The 27755-nt window shown below is 41.6% G+C and overlaps 5 protein-coding genes across 8 annotated transcripts in view; 3 read left to right on the top strand and 2 right to left on the bottom strand.

Moving 5' to 3' along the window:
* tbc1d14 (TBC1 domain family, member 14) overlaps positions 1 to 3109 on the top strand; it is a 43325-nt gene extending 40216 nt beyond the window's left edge. For all 4 annotated transcript variants that reach the window (XM_056369124.1, XM_056369126.1, XM_056369127.1 and 1 more), the window contains one exon: positions 35 to 3109. In XM_056369124.1, coding sequence (XP_056225099.1) covers positions 35 to 91 — 57 coding nt within the window. In that variant the 3' untranslated portion in view covers positions 92 to 3109. The remainder of the gene's footprint in view (positions 1 to 34) is intronic.
* Positions 3110 to 4681: 1572 nt separating this feature from the next.
* Positions 4682 to 5849, top strand: ccl36.1 (chemokine (C-C motif) ligand 36, duplicate 1). Its single transcript, XM_056369417.1, has 3 exons — positions 4682 to 4840; positions 4948 to 5059; positions 5502 to 5849. The coding sequence occupies exons 1-3, from the start codon at positions 4771 to 4773 to the stop codon at positions 5593 to 5595; spliced, it is 276 nt and encodes a 91-aa protein (XP_056225392.1). The 5' UTR covers positions 4682 to 4770; the 3' UTR covers positions 5596 to 5849.
* An 820-nt stretch (positions 5850 to 6669) lies between these two features.
* Positions 6670 to 11438, bottom strand: ccdc96 (coiled-coil domain containing 96). The gene is made up of 3 exons (XM_056369641.1): positions 10659 to 11438; positions 7475 to 7822; positions 6670 to 7375 (listed from the first exon to the last, which is right to left on the bottom strand). The coding sequence occupies exons 1-3, from the start codon at positions 11427 to 11429 to the stop codon at positions 7049 to 7051; spliced, it is 1446 nt and encodes a 481-aa protein (XP_056225616.1). The 5' UTR covers positions 11430 to 11438; the 3' UTR covers positions 6670 to 7048.
* A 232-nt stretch (positions 11439 to 11670) lies between these two features.
* Positions 11671 to 18727, top strand: tada2b (transcriptional adaptor 2B). Its single transcript, XM_056369640.1, has 2 exons — positions 11671 to 11954; positions 14126 to 18727. The coding sequence occupies exons 1-2, from the start codon at positions 11685 to 11687 to the stop codon at positions 15335 to 15337; spliced, it is 1482 nt and encodes a 493-aa protein (XP_056225615.1). The 5' UTR covers positions 11671 to 11684; the 3' UTR covers positions 15338 to 18727.
* Positions 18728 to 19067: 340 nt separating this feature from the next.
* On the bottom strand, positions 19068 to 22841 carry grpel1 (GrpE-like 1, mitochondrial). Its single transcript, XM_056369216.1, has 4 exons — positions 22686 to 22841; positions 21348 to 21495; positions 20586 to 20667; positions 19068 to 20297 (listed from the first exon to the last, which is right to left on the bottom strand). The coding sequence occupies exons 1-4, from the start codon at positions 22751 to 22753 to the stop codon at positions 19951 to 19953; spliced, it is 645 nt and encodes a 214-aa protein (XP_056225191.1). The 5' UTR covers positions 22754 to 22841; the 3' UTR covers positions 19068 to 19950.
* Between the last annotated feature and the right edge of the window lie 4914 nt (positions 22842 to 27755).

Here is a 27755-nt window from a genome sequence, read left to right as displayed (position 1 = left end):
TGTTTTCTAACCGTGTCTGTCCGCACCTCCTCAGGTCCTGCAGGCGCTGCAGAAAGATCAGGAGCGAGGCAGCCCAGTGCTGAAGCGCTGAGCTGAGATCAGAGGAAACCTTCACACACTAACAGACCGGACCAGCTCCCCTCCAGCCTTTGGGGAAAAACCTGGAGGCTCACCACGCTGGATGGACATGAAAGAGACCTGTGTTCCACCTGGGGACATGTCTGGTTGTAGCTGCTATGATAGACCTCTTCTCCAGTTCAGTGTCACTGCTCTGACTAGAATCGGGACCCTGGAGGGGGTCTGTCAGTGAAGAGGCAGGGGTGTGAAAAGGAATATGAGGCCTTATTTAACCCCCACCACCCCTCCTCTGCTCAGAGGCCCAGCAGTGGATTGGAAACTGTAGCTGGCAGAGGCTAAAGAATGTATCACACAAGCCCACATACATGCACCGAGCAGACGGTTTCTGGTCTCCACAGATCAGGGGAGACCAGAGATACCAGTTACTCCTCAAATCCTCTGCTCAGTTTTTTATTCTCTCTGGCTACAGTTCCAGCTGTCTTTTCTTTTTTCTTTTTGTTTTTCAAACTTATCTTAAAATTTTGATGACAGAGACAACAGTCGACTCCTCGATCTTTAAAAAGAAATAATAGGCAGGGAAAGCAAAGGTTAAACATCTCCAGAATCAGATCTGTGAGTGACGATGTTGAATCCTGTCATTCTCTCTCCTTTTGCACCTTTTCTTTTTTTTTTTCTCTCTCAAAACTTGAGTCATTCCTTTGTGTCCTAATATGAGTTTGATTTCGTCTGTGTGCTTTTCATTTTCCAGCCGAGGCACATTTGTTTCCTGAACCTTTCTATGAAGTCAAACACGAGTTTAGTGAGTTCAAATCCTTGAAGACAAGTTTGGTGTCTTTGAAAGCACCACGCTGTTACATATGATGAAATGTTTCAACCCCCTAAAAAGAGGTGATAAGCTGCCTGTAAAATGAGTTTTACAGTGTATTTATGAAGAGTAAATAATGAGATAACGTGTTACTGCTCGACACATGACATACAGTGTCAAACATGGACGTCCCCCTGCCCTTAATATGTTTGAGGTACATTTCAGCTTGTGAGTGTTTTGATTCCTAATGTCTTGATGTGAGTGTTGATGTCTTTTGTGCGTTTATTTAATATTTATCAAAAGGATGACGGGACATAAATAAAACTTGTTCCAGTGACATTTAGGGTCGTCTCCTCGCCCGAACTTGTTTTCAGATCGCGTGTATACTTGATTTTAACCAAACGTACGAGGTTGTGAGGCATCTGGATCGCATCTGGGCAAAAAGAGAACATCTTCCCCAACATCTTGTTGCCATGGAGATGGCAGCAGAAAGCTGGAGCAGTTTCAACAGTCTGCCGTCGGCTGGACATGTAGCATTGATGTCGAATGACGCACACAACCAACGTTCTGAAGCATTGCTTTGTTCTGTGCTCACACACAGACAAACCTGGATTCAGGACATATTGACATATACATATTGACAAATTAGCACTAATAAAAGCTGAATTCGCTATCAAGACATTTACAGTGTACCAGTACATGTATGTACAGACAGCCATTACTGGGTTATTACAATACTGAAGGAAAACATGAACAACAAGAGGGTTCTCAGGCGAGTTCGTGAGGTGTAAGCAGATTTGTGGATGTTTTATTTGCTATAAAAGTCAGAAAGAATATCTTCAGGAAGTGTGACTGTAGCATGTCCAGCCTTCAGCAGCATGAATTACACCTAATTTCCCATCACTCTTTGTTTGCCTGTTTAAAAAAAAAAGAAACCTGAACAACCACCAGTCCAAGCAAAAGCAAGAACGGGTGCGGAGACAATATAAAAAGGTTTATGTTGTTCATTCTGAACATCCTGTCATGCAGGGAATACGTGCGTACCGGTTCTCACCTGGGCTTTAACTTGTCACCTCTCTGGCTTTGTGGCTGTTTGAGGTTGTCGGTGCGTCGGTTCCCCGACTTTCACACCGTGGTTAAAGTGTCGTCCAGTCGCCAAGTCATTACGTAACTATCGAACATAAAAGTTACTTTCCATGCGTTGTTTTGATGAGCGAACAGCCGGCTAGCAAGTGCTAAGCATTACTTGATAATCATATTTTTTTTAAAAAAAAGTGAAATAACATCTTGCTATTGGAATGCGAGTTAATATATATCTTTCATGTGATGTTTATTTCTTTCAAAGTCTGTTTTGCACAGATCTGTTCGTCAATTGAAATAAACGTAGAAATGTGATTGGTTGTTGACGTCTGAAGAGAAGAGTTCTGTCGTCAGGGTTTTCTTTCCAAAGTTTAACTGTCCTGTTTTTGGTTGTGAAGCTGCTTCATCTGGTGTGTTGTGCTGCTCATTCTGTGCGTGATGGAGTTTATACATTTGAGCCCCTGTAATATTGAGACATCACCTATGAGAGACTGTACTTGGACCACAGCTGAAGTATGAGACAGGCTCTGGGTTTGAAAACAGGAAGTGATTTTCATTTGTAACTCATCATCATCTTTAGACGGTCTGTGTCTGAGTGTGTGTGTGTGTGTGTGTTTCACATTTGTACCGTGCAGCAGCTTTCTGATCACTCTTCTCGATGCACTCCCTCCTCCCACTCCCCCAGTGTGGTGACGAACCGCAGGACTGCAATAAAGCTTTTTGCACATACATGTAAGCCTTTGAGTTGTGCCTCACATCATCAGTTTGTTATTCAAACAGGTTGTCTGTTTTTAAATGTATGAATTGACCCTCCCAGCTCGATTAACACTAACCTGCTTCCTGCCCTTTTTATCACAAAACAGACGCTGTGTGATCCACAGAGGTCAAAAAACCAAATTCAATCAAACTAAATTTGAAATAAGTGTAATATACTTCTGTGTAATGATCGGTTTTGATTTTTCTGGATGTCTTAATTTCTTGGGTTGTGTTTGTTTTGCATCGTCTTCTCTTTTCCTCAAGAGACCCGTAACTGTAGAGGACTGATAGACACACATGGAGACGACAGAGGGTCGCCATGCAACTGTATCTCACTTGAAATGTATATAAACAATGGTTTTATTAAAATAAAGAGCTGTACATATTTAACCAGGAGCTGTTCTGTGTGTCTTCACTCACATTTCATGGAAAAACTAGAATCGCCGCCTCACGGTTGTTTCCTCCACAAACCAGTCAGGTTGCAGGAAATATAGTCACAGTCTCTCCTTCCTGAGTTACAGCATTTAAGCAGAGGTGTTTTTGCAGAGCATTATGATGTCACAGTGAAGTTGACCTTTGACCGTCTGGATATAAAATGTCATCGCCTCATTTTATCCTTTATAGACATTTGAGTTGAATTGTGTCATAACTAGTGAATGAATTCTTGAGTTATCAGTGGTAACGAAATTCCCTCTGGGTGTTCCTCATGTATTGCATTCACAAGAACGTGTGATTACTGTGACCTTGATTTGACCAGCAAAATCTAATCAGTTCATCTTTAAGTAAAAAGTGAATGTTTGTGCCAAATCTAAACAAATTCCCTCGCGGTGGTCTTAAGATATCGCATTCAAGAGGCCAAAACTGTGATTTGTGAGGTAATCATGACATTGACCTTTGACCTTTGTCCACCAAAATCTAATCAGTCCATCCTTGTGTGCCATATTTGAAGGAATTCCTTCACGGGATTTCAGAGATATCGCCTCTACACGTATGGGACGGACAGACAACCTGACAACAAAATGACATGTCCTTTATTTTTAGCAGCCATATGTAACTTTTCCTCATTAAAATGTCTAGAAAAGACTAGACCTGTGTTAAATGTTTTGTTGAGTTGTGCTATCCCAAATGTTTCCCTAAGTTTTCAGTCAGTTTTAAGCAACATTTTTACAACTGAATTTTAAATCCGTTTTCAACTCTATAATTGAACCAGATGAAGGATTTTAGTCATCGGACGTCTGGATCTGAAGAGCTGGCTGCCCCGGACCTAAAGGACTCTCAGACTGTGAGAAACAAGATTGAACTGTTTGGCCTCAGTTCTAAGGCGTCATGTCTGGAGGAAACCAGGCGCCACTCATCACCTGCACCATCCCGACGGTGAAGCATGGCGGAGGCAGCATCAGGCTGTGGGGGTGGTTTTTGGACATGGACAGATAGACGTGGAAGCTGAATGAGAGGTCTGAAAATGTCTGTCCACCGACGCCCCCGTCTGAACCCGACAGCCTGATAAGGATCTGCAAATCCAGCAAAGCTCGTCTCGTCCTACCCGAGAAGACCTGAGCCTGTAATTGCTGCCAAAGGTGCATGAACTAAGTCCTGATGTCAGATCTTCACACTGACCAGATCTCAACACAATGGAACACCTGTGTGAGATGGTGTTCATCCCTCCTGTAGAGTTCAGAGAATTGTATAATCTCTCTCTCTCTCTCTCTCTGTCTCTCTCTCTCTCTCTCTCTCTGTATATATATATATATATATATATATATATATTATATTATATAATATAATATATATGTGTGTGTGTGTGTGTGTGTGTGTGTGTATGCTTTGAGCTAACCACAACTCGATTTCCTCTGCATCTGCAAAACCGAGTATAGAGGAAAGAGTTTGACACCACAACCGACCAACACCTTTTAAAAAAAAAAAAAAAAGAAAAAAAAAAGGTTGATCTTGATAAATGTACCACCACACCACGTTTCTTTTAGAAGCCCTTTACTGCAGTTAAAGAGCGGTCGTGTTAATATCCGTCATCTCTGGAAGAATATCAAGTCATCATGAGGACCTTCCACATCCTTCTGCTCTGCATGCTGGGAGCTACACTTGTCTCCTTGGTGGCCTGCAACGGTAAGGACTCCTTACATTTGGATTTATTTATTTTTATTTTACATATATTCTGTGCTAGAGGTGCTACTTCTCCCTGATACTACAGTGTTTGACTTTGTTTCCTTCAGCTGCCATCGGTCCTGACAACTGCTGCTTCACTTTCTACCCGAGACGAGTGAAGAAGAACCTCATCATTTCATATGACGTGACTGATTTCCGTTGCCCGAAGACTGGAGTCGTGTAAGTTTTCTTCATTATGAAGACGTTTTAACACAATGACCTAAATAAGTGTAAGAGTGACTTTTAATACATGAATTTACATATTGAGTTACACTTCATGGACATGCATATTTTGCACATCCTGCACACTACAAAGCCTAAATGTTCATTTTCTGTTGATATACACATTTAATTTATCATAATAAATCCTAATTTTGGTGTCTATATTCTACTGTTTTAATGTGCGATTGACATCCTACAGAGTCACTGTACTATACTACTTTGCTATTTCTGTCTGTAATTACTTCATCCAGAAAATATGTTGTCTTATTTACTTATTTTTTAAACTCTTTGTTAAGCTAAATATATATATATATATATATATATATATATATATATATATATATTTTAAATACTGTAAGTCATCAAAATGATAATAACATATTCATCCTCTTTCTTTCAGTTTTGTGACACAAAAGTCTCGTCGCATCTGCGTGGATCCAAGTCTCTCCTGGGTTCAGGGCATCATGAAAAATGTGGATGAAAACACCTTTTAAACCGACCTGAGAGTCTGGAGAACGTGACCACTGTGTTTGTTGTTTTATCAAGTCAAATTTTGCGAAAGGTTTGACATGTTTGCTACAATATAGGAATGATTTTAGTGTTCATGTGCAAGTAGTAATTGAAGATTTTGCTTTCAAATGGAATCAGTTTGAGCCTGAATTGGTGCAACGGATCCTTTGTGTGTTCTGCCTTTCGGATGCTTTGTATTATCTACAATATCACACAGAATAAACATCATGCAAATACATTCAGTGGTGTCAGGGCTCTGTGTTGTCTTGTGTCAGTTACTTCTAAGATATAAAACGATCTGTCTGTCTCGAGTTGGTTCTAAAATATCAGAAAATAGAAAAAATAAAAATGTTGGTTCAAGAGAACGCTAAAATAAAATAATAATAATAATAATTCTGGAAATATGACATATTTATAAAATATGTATAATCTTTTCCTGTTGTGGTGAATAAATAGCATGAGCTAGATCATTGAAATAATTAGATTCAAAACTAAAAAAACCAAGGTCTGAAACTGTCAACATCAAAAGTAAATATTTACTATTTACTTTCCCATTTAAATTTACATTTTATTTATTTGCTTATTATTCATTTATCTATTTTATTTATTAAACTATCAATATATTTAATTTATTTCCCCCTTATTTCTGTATTTTCTTTTTTCATTTCTTTATGCATTTCTGCTTCATTATACAAATGACAGTGCTGTCAGGTCATCATCCATCCTGTGGCAAGGCTCACAACAGACTGAGGCACTTCGCTAATCTAGAAGTCAAAGTTGTCCAAATAATTTAACAATGTAGCTCGCTGGTGTCGCTTCTCTGAAAGATAACATGGTGATATCTATGAAAACATGTCTATGGCTCCGCTTACAGTTATAAAAGAATAGCGAGTGCAAGCTAACTAGATGGCAATTGTTGTCCCATACAAGTGGATGGTTGAAGTTGGGTTGTTAGCTAGCCCAGTTTTTATTTTTATTGCCGTGTAGTAAATACCCAAAGCAGTGAATATCCACTGTTGCACAACACTAAAAAAAGACAGAAAATTTGCACAAATTGATCAAATATTGACCCTCATTTTTTATTTAATTTCTACCCTTGTGAATCATAAATCATGATTTTATAGGCTTTAACAATAATTTCAACATAATACATTTTACAGCAATGCCAGGATCAGAATACATGATGTGTATGTTTTTTGAAATGGTCGCTGTGATTGGTGGTCATGCTCCTGGTTGTTGAGCCGGACTATGGCGCTCAAAGCGTCACGTCTTGTCTTTGAAGTGCCCTAAACACAGAATTGGTCATTTTCTACAATGACACACTACACCGGAAAAAACTACAAATATTAAGGCCTGATACTCATTTTCGTTCCTGTTGGCCCTTTTCTCAGGTCGGTATTGTCTTTTTTCACCTTAGGATGTTAATTCATTCATTCGTTAAGTTGTCTCCAGCTTCTTCTTCCATCTGCCACAGCTGAAGGCGATTTCAGCTTGCCGGCACTTCAGGTTCTCCAGTTGTTCCTCCAAGTGGTCAGAGGCATCCACAGTGTTCTCAAAGTCCCGCAGCAGAACCCTGTTCCCCAGCAATCCCCGACACTCCTTTAGCCTCAGGTTGTCCCTCTGCAGGTTGTTGCGTGCCTGCTTGGTCCTGGTCAGGAGGTGTCTCTTCCTGGCCACCATGGCCTCCACCTGGGCCAGTTGCTCTCGCTTGGACTGAACCTCCATCTGGTTCCAGAACAGCTTCTCCTTTATGTTTGACAAGACCTGACACAGCAGAAAAAAACAGTTACCTAGTAACTGGAAATCATATTTCACGAAGAAGAAATGACTTGGGCACAATCTGTACCTGTTGATTCTTCTTACCTCCAAGCTGCTGCTGATCTTGTTCTGCAGCTTTAATGACTCCTCGCTTTGCTTTTCCGCCTGTTTTCTCTGCTCCCGCCTCGCAGCCTGCAGCTGTTCAAACTGGACCTGGAGGGGGTCCCTGCCGTGTTCTTCCTCATCTCTGAGCTCTGCTTCCAGCCTGCCAATCTTCATCTTCAACTTGATGTGCTTGAGCCGCAGCTTGATCAGCTCGTCCTGCCGACGCTGCTCCGCCGCCAGGGTTGACTCCACTTTGGCCTGAGACGCTTGTTTACCCAGGCATCGGCTTAGCACTGTCATAGCTATGTGCCGCTTCAGTGCCACAAACTCTTGCCATTCATTTTCCACCTGAGGACGAGGATAAGACAGTTCTGACCACTGATCACTACACCATAACACACACAAGTAACCCTTACTGGGCGCTTGTAGTGCTCCACTGTTTTGGCTGCTTTACTATATTTTGGATAAAAAGATGTGCAGACATATGACAATGCTTACACCGAGCCATGTCTTTAAGAGTCCTTTCTTATGGTTCACCTGTGAGCCAGCTCCATCCCTGTGTTTCCCTGTGTCTCCACCCCCTGTGTGGTGCTGTGGGCATAGTTTCCCCTACCTGGCTCTGGAGAGCACCTCACCTGCTGCATGCCATTACTTCATCAACCACAATACAAATACTGTCTTTTTCTACTCATTGCCTGATTGTTCAGCGACCACAGTGGTAGCAAGCTATTAGCCAACTTGTTTTTAAAAAAAAAAAACATTTTCAAGAGTGTTTTTCATGTTTTCATGTGTTTTTCACTTTTTGCTTACATCTATTTTAGCTCTGTGTCCCAGGACTCCAGAGCTACATCCCACCCCCTCCTCCACCTAAGCCACTGCCTGTATCACCCTCCACTCTTCATACACCTGCATCACCCTCCACTCTTCATACACCAACCAGCCTCTGTCTGCACTTGGATTCCGGTTCTCCTCATCATCCCACTTCCCTCTCGAGCCCAGGATCAGCTCCTCCACGCCGCTAGACCTCCATCCTCCATTCCTTCCCCATATTCTTCATCACCTAGCTTATGTTGCTTCTCCCCCCTCCTGTGGCTCCCTGTGCTCCAGCCCTAGTTAAACGCTCTCCCTCTCTCTCACTCAGTCCCTATTAAATCCTGTTTCAAACCTGCTTTTGGGTCTAGAATTCACAGTCAATTGTGACATAGCTGCTATGTGTTGTCATTTTTAATTCCCAAAAATGACACAAGGTTTAAATTTTTTAAACAGTATCTCAAGTTGTATATTGCAAATTTTCTTTGTTTCTAATGCATTCCTGTTCACACAGTGCAGAGAGTAGCGTCTGCACAGTTCAGTATGCATGTCACATTCATCCAGCTCACTGCGTAGCAGCATGTGTAGACCCCTTGTCCTCCTTTTTCCTGCAGAGATAGGGGACAATTTAAAGCCCCTGAAATCCTGTTTTCAAAACTTAAAGGAATACTCCACACCTATAATGCCTATAACATTGTTGGACTCTTGATGTACAGTTTTAAAGGTTGTATGAGATTTTAATATCAATAATGATAAATAATATAGCAGCAAAACAAGTATTTTCTATGTAAAGATGGAGTGGAATAATGGTGTCCTGAGCAGGGAATGAAGTCTCACCCCCTCTCTGTGTGTGTTGTAATTGGAGCATCTTTTTTCTTTGTTTTATTATCTGGTCCGGCAGCACATGCGTGTTGGTGCATGTGCATGCGAGTTCATCCCTATTAAACCATTGGCCCTGTTTATAAACACACATGGACTGCCCACATATAAGATGGCACAGTACAGTACGCAGTGTTCAGGTGAGTGACCTTCCATAATTTGGCTAAAAACGCCTCTGACAAAGAAAGAGATGAGACCAGAGCACAGGCGGACTGGCCAAGGGGACTACCTGCTCAAATCCTGGTGGGCCGATCGACCGTCAAAACATCTGTAAAGTTTTTACCAGCTCCCTCAGTGTCTTTACTGGCCCTCTCTATGTGTATGTCTGTCATTTGTGCGGACAAGTCCCAGCAGATAGGTTCAAGGTTAAATTTCTCTCCCAGTCTGACCGTGGACCAGAGCCAGTACTGGTCTGGCTTTTCCAAGATGGAGAACCCTACGAACTGCTTAAGGGCTCCAGCTTCATTCGGAGCTGGCTTTTCTTCTGCTTGATGCGCAAGTAACACATAATGTTACATGTCATGTTCTCATTCATGACGGACTAGAGTAGGCATGATAACTAGGTTAGCTTACTTTGCTGTAACTAATATCATGAATTTGTTCAGCAAATTGTTAGTTGGCTTAATGCAATCATTCACCATGGAGCATATAATAGCAATGCTAGCGTGGGTTAATGGCGGTTGCTGTTGTTGATTTTTTTTTTGTTGGCTCTCGTGTTCACAGAGTAACTTAATTCATTTGTTGTGTGTTTAGTGTTCGCTTTCACTGTGCTTCAAAAACCTTGCTGAAAAAAAAAGTGAGCAGGGAGTCATGGCTGAAGAGAGGCGAAAGGTGTCGCCAGGGAAATATTTGTTTTGGTCTGAGATGCTGGTGGTTTGGTGTGACATCTAGTGGCAGTGACGATCATTTATAGAACCTTTTAAAAAGGGATCAAAATCGATGCAGCAGAACCACAGATAATCATCTTTTTCATTCCACTCATTCTTCTTCCTTGACAAAACCTGGTATACATAATGCAACATCCCACAGGAAGTATAGTCAGAAGCCTCTTTTATACAACCTGTTTAAGGCGGGAATGTTGGGCCATGGTATGAACCAATGAGTGTACATAAAGCTGGAGAACATCAAAGCTCCCTAAAAGTGAAGTCAAAACATCTTGATCGCCCCCTGGTGGCTGGCTGCAGTATAAGTCATAAACCCCACCCCCATGATAGCAGTTGGGACATGGTCCTCACAGAACTAACAGATCAGAGTAGATGTCAAATAAAGAAGGTAATTTTAGAACAGTCTTATCACACTAATGTTCAAGTGTTTATTCTTATTTTAAGTTTGGTTTTAATTGGTTAGATTAAGATATGTATGTAGCTGTGAGAACCTCAGTTCATCCTCAGATTGTGAGGCAGGGTTCTTCTGTTCTTAAATACTCTGAAATTAGTGTCAGCAAATCTTTAGAACAATGCAGAAAACCTGCTCAGGCTGTGACAAAATCACCTACCTTGTCCACCTTCTCTTGGGACTGTAACTTCAGCTCCTCTGCCTGCTGCTGGGCTGCCTCAGAGTCGGTGGTGAGCCGGTGCTTCATGTCAGTCAGGATGTTCATGTACTTTTCATACTCCTGCAGCTGCTCTGTAACCAGCATCTCCCACTCCAGCTGTGTGTCGTCCCCGCTCTTCTTGCTCAGATACTCTGCCAGCTTCATCTGCAGCTGGCTGCTGTGCCGACTGGCTTTGTCTCTCTCCTCACACAGCTCATGGAGGACCTGCATGCAGTCCTCATAGATGATGTCTTCATTTTCTGCTGAAGCAGCCGTGAACTCCTCTTCCTCAGCCTCCTTTTCCTCTTCCTCCTGTGCAGGACTGGAAGTCCTCTCTCTCTCCGGGGTCTCAAGATGCAGTCTGGGAGGTCCATCGTCATCATTGCTGTTGATTTCAAAAACAACACTCTCCTCATGGGACATTAGCTGATCATTGACCTCATTAATCTGCACATCCAAGTTTTTGCTTGTGGTGATGTCAACAACAGAGAGCTGTTCTCCACTGTTCTCCTCTGGCTCAGGGGCTTCAACAGGGGGCTCCTCAGTAGTTTTCGTATCCTCAGAGTTTTCTTCTTCAGGATGTGATGCACCCACTTCAGCTGAGACACCTTGTTTTTCATTTCCATTAACAATAAGGGAAGAATTGTTCTTCTCATTGGAGAAATTTGCAAATGTCTCCCTCTCTGTGTCATTCCTCACCTCATTGTCTTCATGTTTTGCCTCTGCGTTCATATCTCAATTAAAAAGAATATCTAAAAGTATTATCCAATTTGTCTATAGCAATAAGGCTCGTGCACCTCTGTAGTCAATGAAACGGTTCGTTTTGTTTCGGTTGTCCTGGAAACTGGGTTCGGGAAACCAATCACAGGCGTCCTGACCCATGCTCATTAATATTAAAAAGCAAGGCCGTGAGTAGCTCGCGCTGCGAGGCTCGTGGTGCGCAGGCGCAGTTCTGCTTCCAACAACAAGAAGCAGGAGCAAGGCAACATGGCCGACCTGGGGAAAAAGTACTGCGTTAACTGCCTTGCAGATGTTACAAACCTGCGGCTTCGCTGCACCGACTGCCCTGATATCGAGCTGTGCCCGGAGTGCTTCTCGGCGGGCGCAGAAATCGGTAATCACCGGAGATGGCACGGCTACCAGCAAGTCGACGGCGGTCGGTTCTCTCTCTGGGGTCCCGAGGCAGAGGGAGGATGGACCAGCAGGGAAGAGCAGTCGCTACTCGATGCTATCGAGCAATATGGATTTGGAAACTGGGTACATCACTGTTGAAGTTATTTAACTTAATTTATCTCTGCAGTGCACATATACACCTACACGAGTTTTGTTAAAACTGCATAGAAAATGCCTGAGGTAAAAGTTAGCAAGTAGCGACAATGGCACGACAACGTTAATGACGTTAATTTCCTTTTGATACTGTCGTAAAAGTTGGACGACTAGGCATTAAATACGAGGGATAAACTGTAAGCTCTGTGAATGGTTTCTAATACAAGATAGTTTAAAATTTTGTTTTAAAGAGTGCTACGTTATATATTTAAAAGCTCGACGGGGGCGTTAATAACATTGTCACATTAAAACAGGAGCTCACGAACAGTAACTTATCGAACAAAATGAGCGCCTGCGTTTATAGTGACTACGCCATAAAAATGGGAAAAAGTAAAAAGTATTGTTGTAGCAGCAGAGGTCACATCAATTTAAAATCTGTAACTTGAAACTCAACTTAACTCAAACTTGAACCTGCTCTCAGTATATACAATAATAGTGGATAGTAATATATTGTGAAGTCAGGTATACAGCACCCCAGTACAGGTTAAATCCTCCAAAATTACCTGTACGATTTTTTTTATATAGCACAAACCAATATAAATCACTCTGGATTGAATGTATAACCACATTCCTTAGCATTAGACTAAAGTAATCTATATGAAAACAATCTCCTAATTTTTGCCACTGCATCCCATGATGCAACTGGGTCTGGTTCAGGGCTGCAACTAACCATTGATTTCATTTTAATTAATGTACTTAATTCAATAATTGCTTAGCATAGACATCATTAGAAACTATGGAAATGCTCCAGAAGAATGACTCCATTCAAACCCAAGTTAACAATAACTCATCATTTGGTTAAAATGACTTAAAGCAACAATATGGAAGTTCTTGAAATCATCTTAGCACTAGCACAAGACTCAAAGCAAACCCCACCACTCCATCCCTCCCTCATCCTGCTCTGTTCCACTTCGCCTAGCCCTTCACCTACATCAGCTAATGCAGGAATCAGAAGTTTGCTAGCCTGCCAGTCAGCCATAGTGATGTCTTCCAGCAGCTAACAACAACAGTAACTTGAAGCCCCAGGACAAGAGGAGTAATGAGGTGTGTGCACATGTTGATTGACAGTCATCGGCTCCATACCCCTACTTTGGCCTTTCTACGATTTGTTTGAAGGGTGAGACTTGCACAGAAACTTCCGGCGGCAATATCTCTGCACGGCTGCCAGGCTGTTCACTGAGTCTGAGTCACAGATCACAGCATCTCTCCACTTTAAGACGTTTTGAGCATATTTCAACCGAAAAATATCAGAAAAAAATGACATGCTGTAGTTTTAATTGTGCTGGGGAGCTCATACTGCAGGACAGACAGGACAACACATGACAGAAGACAGTAACAGTAAGAAGACCTAAAACGTTAAAGATAAACTAAAATATAAAAACATATAATCAATATACCTTAAAGTGTTTAGGGCTTGCAGTTCAAGACTTGAGTAATAACATTTTAAAATACCAGAAATAATTACAAGGACAACTGTGAATACACCTTAAAGTGTCTATGGTTTACCACTGAAGAGTCGTGAAGCCTCAGGGAATTTATTACTCATCTTCCACATAGGTTGACTTGTAAGCTTGCATGTAGACAAATTAAGTAAAGTTTTTATGAACTTAGTGAAAAATGTTCAGTTTCTCATAGCCCTGGGGGACTGTTGTCCAACCAACAGTCCAAAACCTAAAGGTATTCAAATTACAAAGATATTTAATGAAGACAGGCAGAAAATCTGCACATTTTAGAAGCTGGAGTCAGAGAATGTTGTGTTTTTTTGCTTAAGAAATGACTTAAATATATATATTTTGTAATATATATTTAATATATATATTTTTATATTTTCTTAAATTTAATTTGTACAGTGTCAAATCATAACATACTGAACATTATCTCAAGGCACTTTACAAGGTAAGGTCAAGACCTTACAAGATCATACAGAGGAACTCAACAGTTCCCACAGTGAGCAGCACTTGGCGACAATGGGTAGGAAAAGAGAGATTGAGAGATTTCTGGTTTATATTCCAGCACACTCTGTAAGATGTATAATGAATAGATGACATTTCTGTTGCTTCCACTATCCTCATTAGTACCAACTTCCTGTTTGTGTCTTTCAGGAGGACATGGCCGCTCATGTTGGAGCATCCCGTACTCCTCAGGAGGTCATGGAACACTATGTTACCATGTACATCCATGGAAACCTGGGTAAGGCCTGCATCCCTGACAACATTCCCAACCGGGTAACCGACCACACCTGCCCAAGCGGAGGGCCCCTGTCGCCCAGCCTCACCACCCCTCTCCCCCCACTGGACATCAGCCTAGCTGAGCAGCAGCAGCTGGGGTACATGCCGCTACGTGACGACTATGAGATTGAATATGACCAGGACGCAGAGAAGCTCATCAGCGGGCTCTCTGTGAACTATGACGACGAGGATGTGGAAATTGAGATGAAACGTGCCCATGTGGACATGTACGTGCGGAAGCTCAGAGAACGCCAGAGACGTAAGAACATTGCCAGAGACTACAACCTGGTGCCTGTGTTCCTGGGCCGAGACAAGAAAGACAAGGAGAAGGAGAAACCAGGGGCTCTGGGAGTCATAGGCACTGCTGGTGGTGTGGGCGGGGTGGGAGTTGGCGGTGGTGCAATTGGATCAGGTTCCACGACAGCAGCAGCATCAGGTTCTGTTCCAAGTACACCCAAAAGAAAGATCACCAAGGAGGAGAAGGAGCAGCGGATCAGGCTGCGGGGGCTTTGCCAGTTCATGGCCCATCGCGAGTTCGAAGACTTCTTTGAGAACATACATAAAGAGCGTGTGCTGAGGGCCAAGGTGCGTGAGCTGCAGCGCTACCGCCGCAATGGCATCACCCGCCTGGAGGAGTCAGCGGAATATGAAGCAGCACGCCACAAACGGGAGAAACGCAAGGAGAACAAAAGTGTGGTCACCTCCAAACGGGGCAGCGGAGGAGGAGGTGGGCTTGGCTCGGGGATGGGACTCGGGGGTGGAGCTGGAGGGGGAGGAGGCATTACTGGAGGGTTAGGGGTAGGAGGCGGGATCAAAGAAGAGGGTAAAGATGGTGAGTTTGCTGCCATCGAGAATCTGACAGGCTTTGAACTGCTGTCGGACAGGGAGAAGGTGCTGTGTAACTCTCTCAACCTCAGCCCAGCGCGCTACCTGACTGTCAAAACCATCATCATCAAAGACCACCTGCAGAAAAGGCAAGGCATCCCGGCCAAGAGCCGACTGCCCAGCTACCTGGACAAAGTCCTCAAGAAGCGCATTCTCACCTTCCTCACAGAAAGCGGCTGGATATCCCGAGACGCCTCTTAGCGATCCTTCTTTGATCAGGAAGTAATAAGTGGATGATTGCTGACAGCTGATTTCGCTATAAGCAGGACAAAACTACTGGCTTTCACCATCTTTTCAAAGGTGACCTTGTGAATATGTACATTGCAAAGAAAGAGAATGCCCCACTGGAAAAAAGTATATTTTCATACCAGGGCTAGGAACAAAAATAAGCCTATATTTTTGCATTTGGAAAGGGATGGGTGAAATACAGCTCAGTGGGTTCGCAGAGCTTGGTGTCCATAATGATAACAACAATCCTAACAAGTATTATGTAGTTGCATTGTTATCGCAACAGGTTCACTGAAGATGTCTATGGAGAAATCATATTTTAAATCCAACATCACATTTACTGGAAATGCAATGTTTGACAGTTTCAGTTCTGAAATTGTCACTGTTGTGGTTGCAGATGTTTTTCAGGATCTCTCAAATTTTTTTGGTAACCTTTCGAGCAGGAAGTAGCTATTTGAAATTTCTAACATTTTGATTTCTTGTAAATTGTCATTCCACTTAAGTAAAATCAATTATTCCCTTCTCACTGGCTACAAGGGAAGGAAAAGAAAAAGCAGCAGGGTTGAACCATTGTCTCGCTTTCTCTTGTCTGAGCACTTGCTGCTGCCTGAAGGCAATTTTTATTAGGGCCTGACTGATGCATCAACATGGAGCTTGATCAATAAATTGGCCTATTTGATAAATCTGTCAATATTAGATTATCAAAGATATATCAGTATGGGGTCTTATGTTGACCAATAAATAAGAAGAAATGCCAAAGAAAGATGTAATGTAGAAGCTGTGTTGCCAGGTGTGTCCACCTGAGAGCAATGACAAGGTAATTTCTCAAATGAAAAACTTCCCACTCAGTACATACTTTGATGATTCAGTTTTTAGCATCCTGAAAATACTAATTCACGTAAGAGCATTAGCCGATTTCTCTATAACATGACGTAGGCGCACTAAATAAGCAACAATACAAAAACATATTTAGGTGTCATTTATTAAGACTTCAGAACTGTGTTGGTGTGGTTTGATCAGCTTTGATAGTCAATGGCCAAAACCATCCATCACCTGTCTTCCATTAAACTGTTGCCAAATCCTGATTGGTGCATGGAAGTACATGACATCACATTTTTCCAATGGAGCGCCGCCTTTTTTGAAATGCAGATATCACCTCTGTGAAATAATGTTTCCAAATCAGGATTTGGCAACAATGTGTTCAAGTAGAATCCTGTTACTCATAGTAAGAAGCAGATTGAGAAATTAAACTATCAGCCTCCCACATCCTGCGTTTTATTAGTTTGTCACCTGAAATATTTAGTTCTCATCTTGTGTATTTGGTCCAAAAAAAACCAACATAGTGCAGCTTTAAATGTTCAACTCTCCGCTGGGTATGATACAGGTAAAGACGCTGAATGTGTAAGGGCATTAACCAATGATAGTCAAATGCTTCAGCATAATTCCAAGATTATGGTTTGTTATTTACCAAGTGTGTATGCATAGCAGGCTAATATTACCTCCCATACACTTAAATAGCAGTGTTCCTCCTCAGTCTATGTGTTTGAGTTTCCACAGTCTTTACCCTAAACTGAACATCAGCCTCCCAGGTGGTCTTGTCAAACAGATGTTACCTGCCGCCCTCTTAGGGAGCCTGCCCTTAGTTTTTCAGAGGCAACTTCACTTTGTCTTGATGGCAGGACCATAACAGCAGCACTGGTGACTCATTCTCATTTTCCTCCTTTGTGCAATTTTTTTGCAAGCTGAGCTAAGTGCTGCTTACTGCACTATTTAAATGTAAATGATGTTATTTCCCAGCACGAGCAGTGGCATTAAAATTCAAGAGAAGAAAGGCATGTGAATGTGTGTTACCTGAAATTCATATTCTTTTCTTCTTCACTGTCTGTTGGAAAATAGGCTTTTTTTTTTGTGGGGGAAATGCAGGTCACGAGTGGCATTAGTTCTGTAGTGTGAGGCATTATCTTCACAGTTACACTTAAGAACTTGAGGTTCTGTTCAGAGACCGTGGACCAACTGTGGAGGGTGTTAATATTCTTTGATAGTGATAAATCAGTAATATTTCATCAATCTGGTGCTCCAGAGCATTTTCCGTTTCAGTCAAACACTTATTGTCAACAAATCCCATGAAAACACCTAATCCAACAATGAACGTGGCCCACAAACAATTATTGTGTGTGTATCCAAAGCCTGATATATCTCATTCCTCTGTGCCATGGAGCAAATGTGTAATATTAAGCCACATAACATTTGCTGAAAACTAGATGACCCAGCTGTTTTAGGAAATAAATTAGCCTTTTCAAAAAAAAAAAAGTATATATTCATGACGCATTGGGATGGGATTGGGGCTGAGTGCCACAAACAGAGTAGGGAAGTCAAAGTAACTAACTTTTTGTTTAGTTGAGGTTTGTTGACACCATGAAAAATATTTCATTATATTCAGCTTGTTTTATTGTAACTTTGCTCTGGGTGTTAGGGGTACATGATTTAGAGCACAGCTGATCTAAATATTTAGAAAAATAAATAAATATATTGAGTAACAAAAAGAAAATCATAGTGGTTCAGCTCCAGAACATGGATTAGTTTTGTAGGCTGTTGCAGCTGCGTATTAACCCGTTGCTAACATGTTTTGAATTGGAGTTAGATGCATTAGTCATTAGTGAAGTAGGTTTATTGAAAATGCTGACTGAGCAGCAGGCCAGGCCTTTTATGTTGAAGCTGAAGGGGGAAGAATGGGCATTATATTGTGGTTAAAATAAGAAATGTTAAACAGTTTTCAGGTCAGAGGTCATCTCAAAGGGCCAAAACTCCATCTGAGTCAGAATGTTTTAGAGAGGAGATGCTAATTTCCAGCCGATATACCAAACAGCCATGACATACCTTTGTGATTTCTTATTCAAATTTTGACAGTGGTGTCACTCTGCATGCGCAACCAAATGTTCCAAAGTTTTATTATGTTTCGGTGTAAATGTGTCAAAGGAAAATATGGCAATTAGATTTTATTTTGTTCCCAGTGGGGAAATATCTTTTGTAAGGGAGGAGGGCGGGGTTTGCTTACTTTATGTCACCAAATGTGAATAATTTTGTAAGATAAATTGGAAAAAGAAAGTATAATTACTGACCTGTGAAATGTACAGTATTTTGTGTCATGGAAATTTTTATAGTTTTGTTATTAAAAAAAAACCTGATTTTGGATTACAGAGAATCATTTTCTGGAGCTTTGAGTATAGTGATGGCATGCTTTTGTGCTGTCTTTAATCTTGTTACCAGTCTGATACTGTTGAGCTGTTTTGCTGTCCCGTTACTTTGTTGTTGCACATGACAAGGTATGTATGGAGATGTATTAAAAGTGCAAATACTTTATAATTCTAAATAGTCCTGTTTCCTCTTCTATACTTTGTAGTAATTTTGAACTTTAAAGGAAAAACCTGGATTTCATTGTCAATTAGAATCACATGGGCAGGGCTTATTTCTCAAGCAGCCGCTTCAAGAAAAGATAATAGGATTATCCTTCATAACATTGCTTGGAGTTATTAAGAGTCAGTGAGTTGTGCTGTGGGCTACATCTTGTATATATGTATCAGGTCTATGTGACTGACAAGAGCCTCCGATTTATTCTCCTGCAAACACCTGTCTCCACCTCACAGCTTGAAAACCACTGAACCAGGGTAAAGTGAGTAAACAGACACACACTAAAACCAACAAGTCTTTCAAAGATGATCAGTTTATTCTGATGCTGTGACAATTTGGACAAAGGTCCATGTACATAATTACTCTAATGGTTTACAGATAAAGCTGTTACATCACTGTACAACCGTACTGAGCCACACTGTGGCACAGGGATGTTACTGTGACTGAGGCTGGCTGACCGGAGACTGATCATATCCAAATGAAGCAGAGGAAGATGTCTGTACTCTGCAGGCTTTAGAAAGCCCACCTCGGGACAGAGTAAGATCTCAAGCCTTTCTTCAGATCCACAAGTACTGCTCTGAGCTTTATTCACACAATGAAACTCACAAACAAGAAAGACAACTGAAGAGTCAATTTCAACATTATTAGAGCTTTCAACAAAAGTCCGGAATGATATCAGCAGTTCAGAGTCACTGTTCACCGTGTGGATGGATTTTACACCAGCTCTCATCCAAAAAGTATTGAAATTAGAGGGTTATGATCAGATGGTAAACTTTTTTTTTTTTATATAAGTCAGTGAAATATATTCCACTGCTTCTCTTCCAGTTTAAATTTATGGCAGCGTGAGGAGACATGAAAGCCTCCGTCTGTGAGCTGGTGCTGTTTTCTTTTTTAAACATCTGACGATAACTGCCTGAAATGACTTATGTAATGACTAAATTAATTTTTACTGCAAAGACTGTCCTGTGCCAGACAGAGTGTTATGCATCTGTTAGGAACACATGAATATATTCCAGATACAAAGTTCATTTCAGCTGGGTTCAAGTCTCTTCGAGGCAGGAGGGGGAGTGACCCATGGGAAAAGGGTGGCAGGGTGCTGGGACCAGTCTACTGTAACTGAGGTCCCCCGTCACCCAGGCAACAAAACAAATCCCATTTTGTCACAGTTGTCATCATTTCTAGGGGGCTTTGGCCACACCCACCAGCGCTGGCCTGAGGGTGCGACCGTGAATCTTGTAGCCCACTTTGGTTACTACGGCGACAGTGCCGGGCTCCTTGCCTTCCACAGGGGCGTGGAAGAGGGCCTCGTGCTCGTAGGGGTCGAACTTCTGGCCGTCGGGGTTCAGCTTGACCAGGCCATGCTTGGTGAACACCTTCTGGATCTGGACCTCAGTCATCACCAGGCCGTCGTACAGGTTCTTCAGGTGAGGGTTCTTGGTTGTCACCTCCTCCTTGGGCACGCTCTCTGTAGCCTTCTCCAGGATGTCGGCCACTTCCAGCAGGTCTTTACAGAAGCCTTGGATCCCTGGTGATGGAAGGAAGAGAAAACATCATTAAACTTCCTGCTTATGTCTAACAAAAAACAACATGTATGCATATTCAAATCATGTGTCAAACTCAAACAAAACCAACAGCATAACTGTGTAATAAAGACACAACTTAGCAATGAGGCTACAGTTGTGACATCTAGTGGTGGGAATATGCAACTGCAGGGTAATTTATGTAGGAAAATGTGATCATTTCTGCAGGATTTTGTTAGGTGGTTCAAATGTTAGCTAAATGTTAGCAAGCTAAAATGGATAGAAGCGTTTACCGTATAATTTAGCATCTTCTATCATCTTCTGACTCCGCGTTCTGAGGTTCTCTGTTTCAGCCAAGGCTCGCTTGTACTTTTCCTGTAAAACATGGGAGAAACAGAGGTCATGGTTTAAAAACACTGTATCATCAACTGTTACCTAATGCAGCTCAGGAGTAAACACTGTAAGTAACTTAAGTAAGTTTTGTAAGGTGTTATGATAAAAAATGAACCTAAATTTTAACTGTTTACTCCATTCATAAATAAATACAGCAACTGTACATTCAGTTTTACTTCAGCTTAAGCCTAGCATTGCTCTGTATGTAAGGACTGGCATCAAACCATTACACATAGTTTACCAATTAAATCATTGTATCTTTCAACAAGGGCTGCAATAGACAAGTGTTTTCATTTTTGACTAATCTGTCTATTATTTAAACCAACGGTCCGACCAAGAAGCCAGATGTTAATTTACAATGGAATGAAGAAAAGCAGCAACAAGAAGCCAGATGTCTGAGTCCAGGCTGTGATGCAAAATGACTCAAATGTTAATTCAAGTTTGTGAATTGTTGTTGAAGTTAGAAGTATCATAGTTTTAATATATGTCATGTTATTCAGAGTATCGTTGTCTAAGGTTAGTATCTTGGTATATGTATCAGTAACTCTGCATTCAGAGCAGATGTAGCGATTTTCTCAGTAAAACAGATAAACACCAGTCAGCTCCACTCCAGCTGGATGCTGAACAGGAGGTCAACCTGTCTGCAGCCGACTCCGGCTTACCGTCATCTCCTTGAGCTGCTCCTCCAGCTGGGTCTTTTCCTCCGTCAGGACTTTCTCTGCTGCACTCTGCTCTGGCTTCTCAGCGTCCTCCTCTGACCTGTGGCCATTCTTCTGCTGAGTGGCCGTACATAACAATCGTGGAGATGTTCTGGGTGGGAAGGTCACACAATAGGTCATTTGTCAACTGTTGGAGGTGGGTACTTCCCCTCACCTCACTGCTTTAATTATCTTCTGAACCAATATTCAAAACCTGAATCAACTGTTTAACCTGTAAAGTAGGTGCTCTCGCTGTCTGGACGTACAAGTGCAGAAATGTGTTAAAGTCAAACAACAATACAATGCTTTAAATCTCTGCAGTGTGCTTACTATTTCAGCTGACTTATTGTGATGTTGAACAATATAAATAAAACCTGACATTCTTGTAATTTTTCCTCGCAGACTGTTCATATATTTAACTTATACAGGCATCAGGGTATTTTGGTTGTTTGTCCAGCCTTGCTAATTGATGGTATCAGACAGCTTAATTAAAACCACTGCCAATTGTCCAACTGCCAGTAACACTTAGTAAGAATGTTACGCAACTACCCTATATGTCATCCAAATGATAAATGCTCACTTATTTAGCCTAAATACAAGTGTCATTTTGTTATAGTCGTTGTAAGTAGTGGTGAAGCCTATTTCACCATGTCCGATATTATGTCATCATCTATTGCCAGTAATAAGTGTGGCGTTGCAACACAAACTCCATTCACAGATTGTTCAATATTGTCGTATTAGTTATCAAAGAGTGGGCCCTTCGAGCTCACCGACGATACAGGAAACTGTAAAATAGCCGATTTAGGAATGGAGTTTGGTTTGGCAGTTTCTCCTTTCAAGAACAACACATAAAGCACTAATGTGCTTGTGTGTAATGTATAAAAGCATTTCAGCTGATAAAAATTAAATATCTGAGAACACTCACAAACACACCACTTCAGGGTTAAACTCCACAGAACACATTAGCTTAGATTAAGCTAACTACATCCCTATCTTCATCGCTCAGAACATGTCACGTTATGTCATCATTCCCCTCTGGTTCTTGAAATGACATGCTAACAATGACGAACATGACATGGATACACTTAAATGTGAACCAGACCATGTCCAACACACATACACACGTCTCCGTGGTCAGTTTAAGTCTGTATTTTCCAACAGCAAACGTTAAGGACCATGGCCAGTTACGAAAGCTAACGTTGTTAGCCGGCTACAGCCATATGATAACAGCAGCTCAGCACCACCCCGCTAAAAGCGCAGCGTTTCGATGAAAGGCACATTTTAGTAATAAACACTATTTACCGTGTAAGTGCAGATGAAGCTACTAGTGAGTAGCTCTGTCTCACTGCTCTAGCACACAGGCTCGCCATTTTCCGAATAACTCTGCAGGTAAAATCTCCTTGGAACACACGCTGATGGGACGCACAACTGTGATGGCAGCCCCGTGCGGGTTCAACCAATCAGGAACCAGGAAGAATAACACATCTCCCAGCTGACCAATCAGATTGAGAGAAGAGTTTACTGACGAGTGGTAGTTTGGTTGAGCTGAAGTTAAAGGTGAAAGTTACACATGTGACCAAGGACAACGTTTTTTAAAAAAAGAAACAAGGCTTATCAAACAGAAGGTTACTCATCCTTTGATTATTCAGCTGACTGTTTATTATTATTATTTATTAAGAGGTCTTGCCACAGTTATAACCTAATACTGTTGTAGTAGACTATTAGATTCCCTTGTTACAGGGTATTAAAACTGTTGCCTTAAGATATTATTTTTAAATTTACACTTCTAATACGACTACTAAATTTACATTATTATTGCATTATTACTAAACTACTACTGAGTATCTAAAACTATCACAACTGTTCTACTTTTTACAACTTTATGTCACTGTCAGTGAGTTTGAAAGTGAGTAGTGGTTGTAATCCAGTGTTTTCACGTTTAACCTGATTTTTGAATATGTATTGTGCCTTTAATTTATTTTTTATTTATTTGTTTGTTTTATTGTGCTCTGAAATTATGCTCTGAAATTCACTTTTTCTGATGTTCATAGATAAGCAGCAGCCAGAACTGTCAGTTAATAGGCCTACTGTAGGCCTACTATAACTTCAGCATATTGCCACCAGAACTGTATTCTGGGAAAACTTATTTTTGTGTTAAGCGTGTTCCTTTTTCATGCTATTCCACTGACCAACAGGTGGTTGCTGTAACATATTCTATAGTGAGCAAATTGAAGGCACTATACAGAATGTGAATTTCTCTCCATCCATCCATCCATCCATCCATTTTCTGCTGCGTAGTGGCAGCAAGTTAGGCAAGGTCATATGAGATATATAATCTCTCCAGCATGTTCGATGTCTACCCCACCAGGGTCTCCTACCAGTTGAATGTGCCCACAAACCTCCAATGGACGGTGCTCAGGAGGATCCTGATCAAATGCCCAAACCCCCTCACCTGGTTGCTCAAGGATCTGGTTGCTCTACTCTGAACTCCCTCTGAATGTCTGCGCTCCTTATCCTATTTATAAGAGTGAGCTTTGCCACCCTACAGAGAAAACAGATTTCAGCCTCTTGTATTCAGTCTCATTCTTTCAGTCACTACCCAAAGCTTATGACCACAGGTGAGGACTAGAATGTAGATTGACTGTTAAATCAACAGCTTTGGCTTCTAGCTCAGCTTCCTCTTCACCACAACAGTCCGGTACAACACCACATTACTGCTGACGCTGCACCAATCCACCTGTCAGTCTAATGCTTCATTTCAGGATACCGACACTCAAATAAAATGCTGTACGGGAAATGTAGTGCATTTTGGATACAGCCTTTTGATGTCTGTGTGTGGCAATCTTGTTTTATCCAGTTCTTCCACTGATTATTCCAACTTTCCACACTGGAAATATAAGATGCATTACTTTTTTAATTTTTGGTTTTCACTTCCTGTTTTATTTTGGGGTGTGTCTAACCTCTCGCTCCTGTGATTGTTGACCCCGCTGCTAATCTGTTTCACCTGTGTCTTATTGTCTTCCCCTCCTAGTGTATTTAGTCTGCGTGCTCCCTGTGTCCTGTGCCAGTTCGTCTTTGTTCTTAGTATCAAACGTTCCAGCGATCCCTCCGTGTTCTGCCTGGTGTGTTTTTGACCAGTTTAGAGTTTAGCCTTAGCCCATTGGATTTGTCTGCCTGTTCTGATTGATCACCTGTGTACCGACCTTGCCTGAATTACAGACCCTGCCTCTGATCACTGTCTCTGAGTCGTGCATAGTGAGTCCCAATCCTGTGGTTCTGTCACACAGGAGGTTTCTTCAAAAAAGACCTGTACCAGATCACAGATGTTTAGAAGAGCATGTAGAGGATATAAGTGAAGTCACTTTAGTTTAAGAGCAATTGGATAAGAGCTACTGACAGTTATCGAGAAAGGATGCTTGAACTCCACCTGAGAAGTGCCATCGGTGAAATGTACAGATCTGACAGTCAAATTGCCTGTGTCTTCCACACAGCCAGTTATAGACTATTCATTCAAAGACCTTTTGTCACTTTGTTTGGTTCTCGTCAACTAATCAGATTCACTGTGCATCATCTTTCTCTCTCTCTCTCTCTCCGCACACACTCCAATCTATTTTTCATTTCCTGTTTCTGTCTCTGCCTTTCTTCCAGCATGCATCTGACAAGGCGGAGCTAATTGATAGGCATGCCATTTCTCTCGGCTCCTTCCCGGCCCTGTGGCTCCACCTGTTCACATGTCACAGTCGCTGCCTCGGCTGGGGGGGAGGTAGAGGCAAATGACTCCTTCATTTTGCAGTAAGCAGAGCAGACAGGTTGGCACTTCCTCGTTAGGAGGAGGACTGTTTCATGAGGTGAAGCATGAATCTCTCTTGTTTCTCCTTTGATGAGGCCTGGCAGAGAGGGACTCTGATGTCTGTCATCACTGAACCCCTTTTGATTTGTGCTTAATGGGAAAGTGACTGGTGGGCAATGTGGTCACGAAAGCTTAGCTGCAGTTTCTGCTTCAGACTGGCACAACTTGATAGAAGGTTTAGCTGTGTTAGTTGACTTTTCTCTTAAGTTTCATTAAAGGGAGTGTAGCATCCAGTGTTTTTGGAGCCTGATCAATACCAGGCACTAAAACTAAGGACATCTTGACTTCCCCTGCTCCAATTTCAAATATTCTTTTTGTTTAATCTATTATTGGCAAATACCCCAACTTCATGGTTTATGGAAGTGCAGAGTAAACCATGAACTTTATTGTTTTGTATCACAACTTTTATATATTTTGTTATTATAGGAAGGTATAGCTAGAGGCCACATCCTTCAGAGGCTGCATTTGAAGACAGATTGCATCACAATGGCGCAACTTGGCAGTGCCATTTGGAAGGCTCCTTAAAATGCATCTTTCTTTTCCAGGTCAAGGATCCAACAGGTGGATCCTTCATGGCCCAACCTTTCCCAAGATAGATCATTGTGCACCGGTGATGAAAGCAAGCAATACCAACAGAGAGCCTGAGGATTACACCTTTAAATGTAAGTATTGGGTTTCAGCTCAGTTCAACCGCTAACGGTACAACCAAGGTCCTTTTAAAACCTCAGCCTTCATTGAGTTTTCAAAAACTAATTCCTCAATTAGCTACATTTTATATGAGCTGTGAGGCCTTGGTGAACTAGCCATGTTCTCTCCCCTCCCTTATGGTATCTGGTCATTTCTATTTGAGAAACAAAAATACCCACCAACATATTCCCCAGTCTCTCCTGACAAATCCCAGTTTAACCCGTGGGAGCACGTGATGTTTGTTGGGTGGTTATGTGGGTTAAGAATATAGTCCTTATGAGTAGTCATTGTGAGCACTCAGCCTTGAGGACGGAGCGACAGAGCTGTCTGTTTGTTTGTCAAAGGCGTTGGAACAACTTGCTTGGAAGACAGACACAAATGAGTGAGGGCCATAGACGCCGCCGACGAGAGATAACACAAGGGCTCGAAAGAAAATAAACCTCACATCAAAGCCCACTTGTAATGGAGGAAAGGTCGAGAGCGGGCGCGTGGATACAGATTGTTTTGAAAGTTATTTTTTCTACACAAACTAGAAGACAACATATTCAAGGTCGTTCAATTATTCATGTTCAGGGATCCTCTCTAAGCCCTTTCATTTCTCATCCAACAAGACTAACAAGACCTTCACTGTATCACCAAGAGGATGTTTGTTTACACGGATCAGATTCAGAGCGGGAAAAAACAAGCTCACTTGGGTCAGATGATTGCTACAGTTCTTGACAGGCAGAGTGTGCAGACCACCAGCAGGGGGCATTCAAGCAATTGAAACTCCGCCACCAGAGTTTAGACCTCTGAGGGGGTTTTCAATAGGTGATGACATCACGATGGGGTCTAATCGCATCTCTCACTTTCCTCCTCTTGCTGGTGCACATGGCAATAAAAGATAAAGTATTTGTTCCCTCGGAACGAAGTCTCTCCCGGCTGACATGTTTTAATGAATGGCCGTGTGGTTGTTTAGCTGATATGAGACGTGGCAGGAGGAATACGTGCAATACACAGTGGAGCCCGGAGGGAGGCTTTCTAATGTTAGTGGCATCCAGAGGGCAGCACACAACAAAAAGGACTTTCATTCATCATTTTCTTCTTTCTTTGACAGGCATGCAGCATCGAGACAGAGAGAGAGAGAGAGAGAGAGAGAGAGAGAGAGAGAGAGAGAGAGGGAGAGAGAGAGAGAGAGAGAGAGAGAGAGACCCTGTCATCACCACTATCTGTACAGCCCATCACTTTGTGATATGGAGAGGGGAGAAATTGTTCTCTGTTCATCCTTCATAAAACATTGTTTTTGTTGATATTTAGGCTCAGTAATGCACCCGATATTTAAAGGGTGTTAAAAAATATATAATGTGAAATTCATCTCAGCTTTATCTTGAACTCCAATAAATAAGAACTCGAATTATTATGAAATATTAAAACACCTGGTCTACATTTATTTACATAAAACATTTAAAATTAGAATGGAAAATGACATTATATTTGCTTGGGGGAATGCGTTTGTGATGTTGGCTGATAGATTCAAGCAACAGAGCCCTCATTGGCTATTCCTGACACCATATCTCCATTTTTCATCTTGACCTTAACCGTACTCCTATTATTAAATAATAATATTTTATTAATATAAAAATGTATTTTATTTTATTTTATACATTTTCTTAGGTTACTTGACAGGAAATCCAAAAAAGACACACACAAATATTTCTGCTACAGGTTTTTTTCTCCAGTTTCCAATAAGATGTCATTAACAGAGAGGTGAGTGATGACAGGAACACACAATGACATAACACAGCAACACAGACACCCAATATTCATGTCCCAAACCAATATTTATATACAGTATA

This window comes from Seriola aureovittata, chromosome 23 (assembly GCF_021018895.1).
Source record: "Seriola aureovittata isolate HTS-2021-v1 ecotype China chromosome 23, ASM2101889v1, whole genome shotgun sequence".
In the NCBI taxonomy this organism is placed as follows: domain Eukaryota; kingdom Metazoa; phylum Chordata; class Actinopteri; order Carangiformes; family Carangidae; genus Seriola; species Seriola aureovittata.
The sequence above is the reverse complement of the archived record's forward strand: the minus strand, read 5'-3'. Positions and strand labels throughout refer to the sequence as shown.

Coding starts and splice junctions, on each gene's coding strand:
- grpel1 (XM_056369216.1), bottom strand. CDS start 22,753: ATGGCGAGCCTGTGTGCTAGAGCAGTGAGACAGAGCTACTCACTAGTA. Junction 20,668..21,347: donor AGCAGCTCAAGGAGATGACG/GTAAGCCGGAGT, acceptor CATGTTTTACAG/GAAAAGTACAAGCGAGCCTT. Junction 20,298..20,585: donor AGAAGATGCTAAATTATACG/GTAAACGCTTCT, acceptor TTCCATCACCAG/GGATCCAAGGCTTCTGTAAA.
- ccdc96 (XM_056369641.1), bottom strand. CDS start 11,429: ATGAACGCAGAGGCAAAACATGAAGACAATGAGGTGAGGAATGACACA. Junction 7,823..10,658: donor CCCAAGAGAAGGTGGACAAG/GTAGGTGATTTT, acceptor CCTCGTCCTCAG/GTGGAAAATGAATGGCAAGA. Junction 7,376..7,474: donor AGATCAGCAGCAGCTTGGAG/GTAAGAAGAATC, acceptor CTGCTGTGTCAG/GTCTTGTCAAACATAAAGGA.
- ccl36.1 (XM_056369417.1), top strand. CDS start 4,771: ATGAGGACCTTCCACATCCTTCTGCTCTGCATGCTGGGAGCTACACTT. Junction 4,841..4,947: donor CTCCTTGGTGGCCTGCAACG/GTAAGGACTCCT, acceptor TGTTTCCTTCAG/CTGCCATCGGTCCTGACAAC. Junction 5,060..5,501: donor TGCCCGAAGACTGGAGTCGT/GTAAGTTTTCTT, acceptor TCTTTCTTTCAG/TTTTGTGACACAAAAGTCTC.
- tada2b (XM_056369640.1), top strand. CDS start 11,685: ATGGCCGACCTGGGGAAAAAGTACTGCGTTAACTGCCTTGCAGATGTT. Junction 11,955..14,125: donor AATATGGATTTGGAAACTGG/GTACATCACTGT, acceptor TGTGTCTTTCAG/GAGGACATGGCCGCTCATGT.